The sequence below is a fragment of the Myotis davidii genome, unplaced genomic scaffold, assembly GCF_000327345.1.
Source record: "Myotis davidii unplaced genomic scaffold, ASM32734v1 scaffold164, whole genome shotgun sequence".
In the NCBI taxonomy this organism is placed as follows: Eukaryota; Metazoa; Chordata; class Mammalia; order Chiroptera; family Vespertilionidae; genus Myotis; species Myotis davidii.
In genome coordinates this window covers 2,989,571-3,001,953 of record NW_006296417.1, presented here as the reverse complement: position 1 = coordinate 3,001,953, position 12,383 = coordinate 2,989,571, and the positions used below count along the sequence as shown (strand labels likewise).

The 12,383-nt window shown below is 55.2% G+C and overlaps 1 protein-coding gene and 1 long non-coding RNA gene across 4 annotated transcripts in view; one reads left to right on the top strand and one right to left on the bottom strand.

Moving 5' to 3' along the window:
• Positions 1-12,300, top strand: part of AKAP13 (A-kinase anchoring protein 13) — a 66,215-nt gene extending 53,915 nt beyond the window's left edge. For all 3 annotated transcript variants that reach the window (XM_015569132.1, XM_015569131.1, XM_015569133.1), the window contains 12 exons: positions 429-677; positions 2,561-2,637; positions 3,682-3,863; positions 3,977-4,059; positions 5,174-5,368; positions 6,020-6,181; positions 6,572-6,642; positions 7,096-7,140; positions 7,808-7,858; positions 8,883-9,275; positions 10,776-11,106; positions 11,617-12,300. In XM_015569132.1, coding sequence (XP_015424618.1) covers positions 429-677; positions 2,561-2,637; positions 3,682-3,863; positions 3,977-4,059; positions 5,174-5,368; positions 6,020-6,181; positions 6,572-6,642; positions 7,096-7,140; positions 7,808-7,858; positions 8,883-9,275; positions 10,776-11,106; positions 11,617-11,666 — 1,889 coding nt within the window. In that variant the 3' untranslated portion in view covers positions 11,667-12,300. The remainder of the gene's footprint in view (positions 1-428; positions 678-2,560; positions 2,638-3,681; positions 3,864-3,976; positions 4,060-5,173; positions 5,369-6,019; positions 6,182-6,571; positions 6,643-7,095; positions 7,141-7,807; positions 7,859-8,882; positions 9,276-10,775; positions 11,107-11,616) is intronic.
• The window catches only part of LOC107184371, a 26,593-nt gene extending 14,210 nt beyond the window's left edge, over positions 1-12,383 (bottom strand). Inside the window, exon 1 of the long non-coding RNA XR_001515196.1 lies at positions 12,301-12,383. This is a non-coding gene — a long non-coding RNA (uncharacterized LOC107184371). The remainder of the gene's footprint in view (positions 1-12,300) is intronic.

Genomic DNA, 12,383 nt, shown 5'->3' with positions numbered 1-12,383 from the left:
GTTCAAAGATCTGAATAACTTCTCCCTGTCACTGGATGGGCGATAGTTCCCCCCGATTCCTCCCGTAAGCGCTGGGATGGCCGCTCCTTCTCACGCACTCATGGCTGGTCCTGCTTATGCGCCATTACATGAAAGATGAGGTGAAGCAGACAAGTAAGAAACTTGTTGCTCCTCTTCCTCCCTAAAAAGGTTTGCCCCCTCCTACTTGCGAACGTAGCGTATAATTGTATGTTTTCTATATTACTGCAAATGTCTAGCTTTACTGAGATTTAAACTTGTGCCCAGGAGCGGGATAAGCACGTGACCGTAGGCAGACTGGCATTGCTCCGACAGCGTGCCCACAGGGAGAAGGCTGAGGGAGGAGGGCAGGGCCGCCTCTGCCCTTGTCTGCAAGGCTCCATGGGAAACAGTTCTCCTTTCCTTCTCAGACAATGAGGTGGAGCAGCAAGACCTGGCGCAGTCCCTGAGCCTCGTGAAGGAGGTGATTGGAGCCGTGGACAGCAAAGTGGCGAGTTACGAGAAGAAAGTGCGTCTGAATGAGATTTATACGAAGACAGACAGCAAGTCGATCATGAGGATGAAGAGCGGGCAGATGTTTGCCAAGGAGGACTTGAAGCGGAAGAAGCTGGTGCGGGACGGGAGTGTGTTTCTGAAGAACGCAGCGGGCAGGCTGAAAGGTGCGGGTCGCGTTTTCTCTCGCGCTCTGAGCAGGTGCCAGAGGGCAGCGGGCAAAATCCAAGTGTTTTTGTTAGAAACTCACCACCAGGTTTTTCCGAGGGAGCCCATATCCAAACATCATGCAGGAACAACCATCATGTAATTGTTCTTAATCTTGTATCCAAAAGTCTGGTTTGCGATAGCTTATAAATCATATAAACACACCAAGTTTAGCCCTTGGTTCAGAGGATAGAGCGTCAGCCTGCGGACCAAAGCAAGGGGTCAGATTAACAGGTGTTAAGGGCGGTGTATGTCCCTACAAGAGAAGGGCAACAGCCCACAGGCCTGGCTCGGGCCCGTCCGCACTGCCCTCTCCCGCTGTCTGAGCTGCTGGCTGGTCAGAAACACCTTCCCTCCCTCCCCTGTGAGGCCTGACTTTTCCAGAGCTGCCGCTGCCTGGAGCTGGCTCTGTATTCTTTCCTTTACAAAGCTGTTATCCACTCCCCTAACAGAAACTAACCGGTCCCAGATGTTGGAATGAAGCTGTGGTCCAGCCCACGGCAGAGCACTAGCTTTTCTGCCCTGAAAGGCCGCCAGCGCAGATAGAAGTGGGTGTTGAGTCAGTCTCACCCCAAGTGAACTCGTGCCAGGAACAGCCGGTCCTGTGTGGGTGCCCTTTGAAGAGGGGGTTTCTCCGGGTCCTGACACCGAGCGTGTAAACCTCAGGATCCACTGAGGGTGAAACTTGTGTTTTAGAACTTTTTTTTTGGCCGGCACCTGAATTACTTAAAAGTAAACTTAAAAAAAAAAAGCAGTGCATGGCAAATGACTGTCCTCCAGGCTGAAAACTCGCCCTCCCTGGAAGGGAGGCAGCCTGGCTTGTTTTCTTCCTGGCTTTGCAGTGATGACCCGGAAGGGGGTCTCGCTGTGGCCGGAGGGCTGCACGTGTCAGTGCCGTTCTTCCCACGGAATCAGGGTCCCCCTTCCAGAGAGGATGCCACAGGAGGCTCACTGTAGAGATGTCTGACTTTATCCTTCAGGCAGCGATGCAAGGGGTCATCTGTGCTCCTACAGGATTACATCAAGAGTTTGTGGCCTTAAAAAAAAAAATTCAGAGAGGAAGGAAGAGGGAGAGAGAGATAGAAACATCAATGATGAGAGAATCATTGATCGGCTGCCTCCTGCACGCCCCCTACTGGGCTTGGAGTCCGCAACCTGGGCATGTGCCCTGACCGGGAATCGAACCTCGACCTCCTGGTTCATTGGTTGATGCTCAGCCACTGAGCCACGCCCTGGCCAGGCTGTGGCCTCCTGATTCCTAGATCCAACTAGAGATGTTCATGTGCGTTGAGAAGCAGAGAAGGCTGTTTCGTGGCATGGAGAGGCTGAGGTGGACCTGACACACAGCCCGCGTGCTCACACCTGCCTGTGGAATCAGAGGGCGGTGTGTAGCCTTCTGTTCTGACACTTAGAGACTTTTCTACATCACCTCTGGCAGCGTTCCTGCCTGCGATCCCACGCCTTTCCCAGCGCTCTAAGCGGAAGGTGGGGAGTCCTGCGACCGGGAGTATTTTGTGGAATATGTTGCCGTCTAACATCTGTTCGAGTCCTGCTCTCCAGTTATATTCCTCGAGTATTTTATTCTTTAGATCTTTCCTCATGAGATGGATCTTTTCAGAACTAAATATTTAAACTTTTCCAAGACGGGGCACTGGTGATAAAAAAAAAAAAAACCCTTTTGAAAGCCCCTGAAAGTCTAGTGACCAGATCCGGGTCATGGCCCAATGTGAGGCCGTGCGGCCTGGCCCTGCCCGGCTCTGGGTGTGTTGCGAATTACTCAGGAAAGTGCTGTGCAGAGCTGCCCTGTTCAACAGCCATTGTTCTCTCTCCCCCCACCCTGCAGAGGTCCAAGCAGTGCTGCTGACTGACATTTTAGTTTTCCTTCAAGAAAAAGACCAGAAGTACGTCTTTGCGTCATTGGTAAGCTCAATTGTTCGTCTCTTCTGTTTGTAATTAATAACAGTGTTCAGGACAGTTAAGGGTAAATTGAGCATAAATGAAACATTGTGTTGTTGGTCTCCCTGCTCTCAAAATCAATCAGCTCAGGACAAATTTGTCTGGATAATTCTTACATAATAACCATTTTCTGTCCCTCTCCCAAACTCCCCTATCCCCCCTCCCCCCAATTTTTTTTTTTTTTCTGTTTCTTTACAATCCTTTTGAGAGCCTTGGACATTTGATCACTGGAGTATTTCTCACCCATTGTGCCCCATAAATCATGCTAATTTATAATATTGCTAGCCAGATTCTGTGAGGATTCATCATGTGGAAAACATGACTCAAACCTTCATAGTCATAAGTTGTCATTTCCTTTGTGGAACTTTTTTCTGTTTGATAAAATGTAAGTGAAATAATGAGATATTTCTCTTTATCCTACATATACCATTGTTTAACCATGTGCTTTATTTATTTTTTAAATATATTTTATTGATTTTTTACAGAGAGGAAGGGAGAGGGAATAGAGAGTTAGAAACATCCATGAGAGAAACATCGATCAGCTGCCTCCTGCACACCCTCTACTGGGGATGTGCCCGCAACCAAGGTACATGCCCTTGACCGGAATCAAACCTGGGACCCTTCAGTCCTCAGGCCGACGCTCTAGTCACTGAGCCAAACTGGTCAGGGCTAACCATGATCTTGCCTGGCTGATGTGGCTCAGTGGTTGAGCATCAACCTACAAACCAGGAGGTCATGGTTCGATTCCAGGTCAGGGCACATGCCCGGGTTATTGGCTCCATCCCCAGTAGGGGGAGTGCAGGAGGCAGCTGATCAATGATTCTCTCTCATCATGGATGTTTCTCTCTCTCCCCCCACCCCTTCCTCTCTGAAATCAATAAAAATAAATTAAAAAAAACCCACCACCACCAACAAATAAAAAGGCATCCGGTCCCACCTGAGATTGAAGTCTCTAGAGCTAGGCTATTGTAACATTTCTTACATCTGCCCCTACCCCCCTTCTTCCAGGACCAGAAATCCACAGTGATCTCCTTGAAGAAGCTGATTGTGAGGGAGGTGGCGCACGAGGAGAAGGGGTTGTTCCTCATCAGCATGGGCATGAAGGACCCGGAGATGGTGGAAGTCCACGCCAGCTCCAAGGAGGAGCGCAACAGCTGGATCCAGATCATCCAGGACACCATCAACACCCTGTAAGCCGGCACGCCCCCCGGCCGCCCGCCTCGCGCTTTCCTGATCGCCTGGCAGTCCCAGGGTAATCCATGTCTCAGGGATCTTTCCTTCCGTTTTATTTTGGTTGTGTTAGGAACAGAGATGAAGATGAAGGAATTCCCAGTGAGAATGAGGAAGAAAAGAAAATGCTGGACACCAAAGCCCGGGAATTAAAAGGTAAAGCTGTGGGAAGTGGCCTGAGTCCCTGTCTGGTGTCCTCCCGGGGCCTGGGTTCCAGAGCTGCCCTGCAGACCCTCCAAAACGGGGCATCAAGAGCTTTTCACAAAAGAGAAACCAAGTCTGAGCTGTCACAGTCCTGGTACAAAGCGGACATAAGACTGTCTCCCACCCTAGATCCCAGGAATATTGATTCTCTTATCTCGGTATCCGTCTTCTGGGACCCTTTGCCACAGAGGATTTTGCAAAAACCAAGGTCACATCTGAGATTAAAACCAGAAGGAAAGGGACTTGAGGAAAAGAACTTTCCAGTCAGTCTGGTTTTATGTTACCCTGGCTACTGAGCCATACGTTCACCAGTGAGTTATGAGGTGGTTTGGGGAGAAGTGTGCCTGTTGATTATGCTTGACCACTATGGTGTCTCTACTGTTCTGTGTGGTCTTATCAGTGTCCCTGCGAGACTTGGATTCTCATGCCCATTATGCAGATGTGAAAGCTGAGGCGCACAAAGGCCGCGCCAACCAGGGTCCACCTACAGTTCACGGCAGGGCCAGGATTTTGCTCCCTGTCTCCTGACAGCAGAGCGAGTGCTCATCCTCCTTTGCCGGTGCTGGGGTGTTAGCACCAGCAGTAATTGAAGGCCTGGGGGTGAAGGAGACCCCAGGAGGAAGGTGTGTGAGGCTAGACAGCAGCCCAGGATGGAGCCAAGGGAACCCCAGGTATTCCACTGCAGGTGACAGGTCTGTACCTGAGGGAGGATTTTAGGAAGAGAACCAGTGAGGGCCTCACAGGAGGGAGGGATCTCCGTGCTGGAAAGGATGACATAGAAGATTCCTTATGACCCTGGAGCGAGTCGATGTAGTGATGGGAAAAAGCCAGAAAAGCGCGCTGGCTTGTGATGTCAGAAATCCCAGTGTTTGCCTAGAAGGACGAGAGGAGGTTACTAGATAGAAATTACAGAAGGAAAACTTGACACAGCCTCCAGGAAGAAAATTAAAGGGGGAAAGCTCTGTTCTCTGCTGCCCCATAAGATACCACAAGGTGGCGCTCGTGTCTTAGTCACCGCGTCACACCAAGGGGTCAAACCACCAGTCCTTTTCTCCATCTGCCTCAGAACAACTTCAGCAAAAGGACCAGCAGATCCTGCTCCTACTGGAAGAGAAGGAGGTGATCTTCCGGGACATGATGGAGTGCAGCACCCCCTTGCCGGAGGAATACTCCCCAACCCTCGGCCCTCGAATCCTCTTCCGCTCCAACACAGAGGAGGCGCTCAAGGGAGGACCTTTAATGAAAAGTGCAATAAATGAGGGTAATCTCCGTTCAGTGCTGCCCCTTCTCTCCCCAGTGTGGTTTATACACTGTTACTTTTTATTGTTAAACAGCACAAATACAGAAAACAACCCCAGACAAACATTTCACTTTAGTGAGTTACCAGGTGAGCACCTTTTTAAAAAAATGCGATTTTAGAGACAGGGGAAAGGAGGGAATGAGGGAGGAAAACATCGATCAGTTGCCTCCCATATCCTTCCCAACCTGTAATTGAACCTGCAGCCTGGCTGTGTGCCTGGACTGGGACTCAAACCCACAACCTCTTGGTGTGTGGAACAATGCTCCAACCCACTGAGCCACACAGCCAGGGCCAGGTGAGCATCTTGTAGCCACTCCCAAGGCCAAGAAGTAAACTGTGGCCAGACACCCTAGGAGCCCTCCCACATGTCCTGTCCCCATCAAAGCTGGCTCCCGCCCTCCGGAAAGAGCAGGTGCTGGGACTCACAGTGACCACTTCCATTTCTTTATGGCTCTGTGGCCAAGTCCTCTTTGTCGACTCCGCTGTCTAGCATTGCTCCTGTTTTTATGTGTAAAATTTAATTTCCAGCCCCTCCCACCATCCTTTCCACACAATTTATTTTGGAAAAATCTGAGCTTTTTAACGTAGGGTTTGCATGTTTCCTCTTCCCAGTGGAGATCCTTCAGGGTTTGGTGAGTGGAAGCCTGGGAAGCCCCCTCGGGCAGGCGGTGAGCAGCCCTGTGGGGCAGGAAGGCACCGTTGGCCCCGTCTCCTTGCCCCGGAGAGCGGAGACCTTCGGGGGATTCGACAGCCATCAGATGAACGCTTCCAAAGGTGAGTGAGCGTGAGCTGGTGCTTTCAGAGGCCGTCCTGGACTAACACAGAACTAGAAATGGTCTCGGTCATCCGTAATGTTTCAGCGAGAGTCTCCTAAGGACCTGCTGCCATACACTCGGGGCTGTCTCAGTGTCAGGTTCGTGTCGCATCACGAAGGGTTCCGGGTCTCAGCTAGGCTGCAGCCAGAGGCATAACAACACTCGTCTTTCCGTTTGGTTCTTCGGTGTCAGTAGAAAGATTAGGAATCACTTGGCTGCCTCCAGGTAGCCTCCCAGTCTTTGTCCTCAGTGAGGCTCAGAAATACCGTATCCCTGAGCCGTGTGTGTTGTGTTCTTTCCTGGCTAATCTGTGGCACAGCTGAAAGGACACGCCTGTTTGTGTGTTTAGGAGGAGACAAGGAAGAGGGAGACGATGGCCAGGATCTGCGGCGCACGGAGTCGGACAGTGGTCTGAAAAAGGCATGTTTTCCCAAAATGCACTACGACCTCCTGGGCACTGCTCTCTGGTTTCATGGGCTTTGGAATGCGTCCACTTTGATCTCGTTTTGGATTCCCGACTCGCTGTTCTGTTTCCCACTTGATCTGAAGAGGAAAGCGCATGTTGGAGCACACGGTGCTGTTAGGAGTCCCCGTCTCCCGGGCCGCGTGGCCTCTCGGCTTCGAGCCTCGTCTTTACATTCAGAGCCCGGCCCGGCCCGGCAGGACCAGTTTTGTCGAGAGGTTTGTGTAAAAGGCCCAAACCAACATGAGCTCTTGACGAGGCTCGAGTAGCAGCTCAGCCGGGAACCTTCATTTCCCCGCGTGAGAGGCTGAGGTAGAGCAGGACAGGGGCGCGCAGTGTGACGCAGACGCACGCTGGGTGTGCTTCCTGCCCCGGGACCTCCGTGCTCTGAAACTGGTCTTGTTTCCTAGGGTGGAAATGCTAACCTGGCGTTCATGCTGAAAAGAAACAACGAGGTAAGGCCGCGGCGAGCTGCTGGAGAGGGTGACCTGTTGTAGCTGCTCAACTGGGAACACTCGCCCTGTTTTCCTGGTGTGAACAGGCTGGCTCCGGGCTGTGCCCTGCACACGTCACGGGGCTGTCACGCTGCCCACCGGCGTCACGTGGCTTAGTGCCGAAGCGTGGCCTGCTTTCCTAGAGCTCTGCTGTGGCTCTTTGACACTTGACATTTTAATCTATTAGAATTTTTTTTGTGTGAGCCAGGGTTCGAACTTAATTTTTTCCAAAGATCTAGCTAATTTTCTCAGAATAATTCATTGCGATTTCTTCCCCATTGATGTATAGATGCTCCTTGTACCACCTGCTAAATTCTTACGATTGGCTCTGTGCTTTCTGTTCTGTGAGATCAGTAGGTGTGTCATTTTGGTGGCACTCGTTTTAAATGACCGGCGCTTTATAACACATTTTACTGTGTTCTGAGGTCCCGCCCACCACCGTTCTTCGTGTCATGTTTTTCGTGGCTGCTTGTATCCACTTATTCTCTTCGGTGCTTTCAGTTTGAGAGCCTTTGGTTGGAATGCAAGTGCCTTGCTGTGCGTAGGGAGCTTGTCGGTCAGATGGCCGGCGGGGGGCTGGGTCTGGGCTCCGTCCTGACAGGAGGTCTCCATTGTGTCCCCTGTGCAGCAGGTCATCCAGAGCATCGTCCACCTCCACGAGCTCCTTAGCACTTTGCAGGTATGAGCCCCCTCTCCCGCCCCTTCACACATTTCTCTCCAGAAGAACAGTGCGGAGGGGGTGTCGGTGGCCTGGGTGTTTTAGTTTGGAGGTTACTGATGGGTAAACGGGGCCCTCAGTCTAGAGCATGGGGCCCTCGTGCTGAGGACAGTCTTGGACGCAGCGGTCAGAGTGTGGTCAGCCTCTGAGTCTGGATGGGCCGAGGCGGCAGGAGCACTGGGGGCCCTGGGAGGCCGCGCCACGAGGCACAGGGCGCTGGCAGGCACAGGCGATTTCCCTCTCCACAGGCCTGGGTGTGAGGGGCATGTCCCTGGCCCATGTCGCCCTGTGGTATTTGGATAGCGCAGCCCTCCCAAACACCTACTATTTTTTTTTATTTTTTTATTTTATTGATGTGAGGGAAACACATCGATTGGTTGCCTCCTGCATGTGCCCTGACCAGGGCCCAAGCCCGGGAGGAGCCTGCAGCCTAAGCACATGCCCTTGTCTGGAATCGAACCCGGGACCCTTCAGTCTGCAGGCCAACGCTCTATCCAACTGAGCCAAACTGGCTAGGGCCCAGACACCTACTCCTGAGTGCTTACTGGGAACATCCTGCCGATCTGCTCACTTCCGTTCTCGAAAACCTACCCAGTCCCATCCTTCCTGCTCCCACCTCCAGAAATACACACACCCCACCCCGGGCAGTGCCCGTGTCTGCAGGCAGCACGTACCCAGTTTGACACCAAACTGAGTCCCCACACCATTGGCACCCCTGGTTGATATGCCCACGGCTCTCCTGGAGGGCTGTCCCAGGCCAGCTCCAACATGAGGGCAGAGTGTCCTCTGTCCAGTGCCTGGTGCCCCTGGGCCTAGGACAGGAGGGGCAGGGAGGCGGTCCCAGCCAGAGGCTCACAGTCCCTCCTGGTGCCCCTGGGCCCAGCCAGAGGCTCACCAGTCCCTCCTGGTGCCCCTGGGCCCAGGACAGGAGGGGCAGGGAGGCGGTCCCAGCCAGAGGCTCACCGGCCCCCCCTGGTGCCCACAGGGGGTGGTGCTGCAGCAGGACAGCTACATCGAGGACCAGAGGCTGCTGCTGAGCGAGAGGGCGCTGGCCCGCAGCGCGTCCCGGCCCAGCTCCCTGGTGGAGCAGGAGAAGCAGCGCAGCCTGGAGAGGCAGCGCCAGGACCTGGCCGACCTGCAGAGGCAGCAGGCGCAGCACCTGGAGGAGCGGCGGCGGCGGGAGCGCGAGTGGGAGACCCGGGAGCGGGCGCTGCAGGAGCGGGAGGCCCGGCTGGCCCAGCGCGAGGAGGAGGTGCAGCGGGGCCAGCAGGACCTGGAGCGGGACCGGGAGGCGCTGCTGCAGAAGCGGGGCGCCTACCAGTACGACCTGGAGCGGCTGCGCACGGCCCAGAGGCAGCTGGAGCGCGACGCCTGTCAGGTACGGGGCCCGCCTGTCGGGTACGGGGCCGCCTGTCGGGTACGGGGCCCGCCTGGCAGGTACGGGGCCCGCGGTAAGTGGAACCTCTGTGCTCAGCACCAGGAGGAAGGACGCGAGAGACAATGGCCGATTCCATAGACTCTCTTTTCATAGGAAGGGGCGGGGGAAGGGAGTCTCTTCTACTGGGTCCATCCCCGAGAGGTTGATGTGGGGAATGGCGATGCTGGGGGCTTGAGCAGGAAGTTAACGGGCCCTTCCTCAGCGAGCCTGAGACGGTGGTGGTCAGCCAGCCGGGACTCTGGAGCAGCCCCTCTGCTCTGTCCCGTGTAAGGAATCAGAATGACCCTGGCCGGTGTGGATCAGTGGTCAGAGCACCAGCCTGTGGATTGAAGGGTCTCCGGTTCAATTCCCGGTCAGAGGCACCTACCTGGGTTGCGGATTCCATCTCTCTCACGTCAATGTGTGTTCTCTCTCTCCTCTACCTCCCTTCCTTCTACTCTCTGAAAATCAGTGGAAAGCATATCCTCAGGTGAGGATTAACCACAAGAAGAGATCAGAACGGCCCCCCCAAAGGAACCTGTAGCCCATGTGGGTTAACGTGCCAAGGCTCGGGGACCGTGCCCTGCCTGTGAGCACCAGGTGGCAGTCAGTGGCCCTGAAAGGACGGGGAGGTGGGTTCAGGGGCGTCAGTTACAGGGAGAGCCCACCCCGGGAGGGCGGCAGCTGCTCTCTGCGGAGAGGGTGTTGGTGCTGGGGTGCTGGTGGAGGCCCCCTGGTGCTGTAGCTGCTACTCGGGGAAGCAGGCTTTCCCTCTGCAGCACTGGGCTCCTGCAGGGCCCCGTGCGATCCTGGAGCACAGACGCTGGGGGCAGGCGGGAGCCTGGGCGGGCACAGATCGCCTGGTAGATACGCACGTCCTGTTGCCATTTGATAGATCGATTGACCTTGGACCATGAAAGAGAATTCAGCTGACAGCTTCTAGAAGGGGCGGTTCTGCTCCCTGCAGTCTCGTCGTGTGTGTGTGTGCATGTGTGCGTGTGTGTGTAACGCAGGAGGGTTCCTTCCTCCCCACCCGTCCAGTCCTCGGGCTCCACGGGCACAGAGAGCGCGGGTGGGGCTGACGGCCCTCATCTCGCTTTATCTCGGTTTGGCCTTTGGCCAGAATAGACTCCTGGTGTAAACGCCACTGTCCAGCTGCTCTACTTCTACCCTGAACAGGCTTCTAGAATCTCTTAGCCCCGAGTAATCCCCACGTCCCTGTGTACATCAGCCTTCAGGGCCGCAGCTCCCCTTTTTCTTCAGGGAGTGGGAGGGACCTCGCCCACGGTCCTATTAATTCTTTATGGTGCAGGCGTTAAGTGCATGTAGTAAACATAGTAATGGTGTCAAAGGTGACGTTTTCAGCACTGGCATCGATCCTGCGTGGGGGAGGGCCGTAAAGGAGTCCTGAGCCTTTTTATGCCGCAGCCTCTGAGCACACCCCTTCTCTCACGTGTGCAGGTCTCCCATCCACACACCAAGCTGCTGAGGATCCCCACCTTCCTCCCCAACCCCGAGGAGTCCCCCCCGCCGCCCGCGCCTTCCATAGCCAAGTCGGGGTCCTTGGACTCAGAACTCTCGGTGTCCCCAAAACGGAACAGCATTGCTCGGACACACAAAGACAAGGGGCCTTTTCACATACTGAGTTCTGCCAGCCAACCCAGCAGAGGGCCGGAGGGCCCCAGCCAGACCCCCGCGCCCCCCTCCTCCTCCACCCGCCTGTTTGGATTGGCAAAGCCAAAGGACAAGAAGGAGAAAAAGAAGAAGAACAAAGGCCGCTCTCCGTCTGGGGGTGAGTCGCACACCGTCTCCCCGTGGCCGGGTTGTCCTTGGAGCCCGAGGAGGGGGAGATGTTAGTGGCCCACGTGGGACAGGTTAGTGAGAGGGACCGTGGGGTGTATAAGAGCCAAACGGTCCTACTTCTCACCAAACCCCCTTGCACTGCCCACAACGAGCCCAGACAGCAGTTCAGGGAGTCTTCCAGGTGCTCTGGTGCGGCACATGCCTGCAGGAGGCGGCACATGCCTCCCTCTCAGGGTCCATCTAGCTCAGGAATGAGCCCCCCTCCCGGGAGCACTCCAGCCTCCCGCCTTCCCCGGCCTCGCCAGGGACTGATGATAGCACCTGTGCTCAGTGCGCACTTCAGTATCACGTAGGTTCCTGGCAGGAGTGAGGGCAGCGAGCAGGGGCAGCCCCCCAGCCCCTCGTCTGTCTGCAGCTTAGGAGCCTTGTGTTTGGGGAGGAAAAGGGGGAGATCGATTTTTTTCTGAATTTCTTTTTCCTTCTGTGTCCCCTCTTCCAGACGGCCCTGCATCAGAAGTGCCCGCAGAGGGTGAGGAGATCTTCTGCTGACCCCCCTCCCCTGCTGGCCGTGGCACCAGCCCCCTCCTGCTGTCCCTGCGTGCCCACTCTCCTGCGTGGACACCGCCCTCTTCAAGCATCGCTCCTCCGCACTGCAGGGCCGGGACCTGAGGGACAGGGGGTCCCGCGCGTTGGTGGGTGAGGAGGCCCAAACTTCCCACCCTGGCGACGGGGTGGGGGCCGGCCGGTTGAGGGTGTTACACTGAAAGTAGTGTCCCCAGAAGTCCAGGCGGTGGTTTGGGCCATGTCAGGAATCCTAAAAGCTGAAAGAATGTTCCAGATGAGGTGTGAAATGCTGGCTGCCTTTTGTTTTGGGGACCGCCTCTGAGACTCCAACAGCAGGCAGAGGGGACTTGCTGTGTGTGCATACACAGTGACCGTCTGCGTCTGCACGTGGGGCTGGCAGGATCACGCAGTCTGTCCATGAGCACTGCACAGGCGCGTGCAGGCTTGGCTCTCGCCGCTGGGCCCCGAGGCGGTTTCCCACCCCCCACTCCGCACCCGTTTGCGTGTATCTCAGTTCACTGTAGAAGGGATGACGGACACGTGTGGAAACCAGTGAGAAAAGACTTGGTGTTTCCAAAGCATCCGATCTGCACCTCCTCAATTCTCGTGTTCCAGCCACGGAAGAGCTTCCACCCTGGCTTTCCAAGGTGTTTGCCCACATGTTCTGGGCGCCATGAAGCAGAGGCCTCCTCGCCACGACCC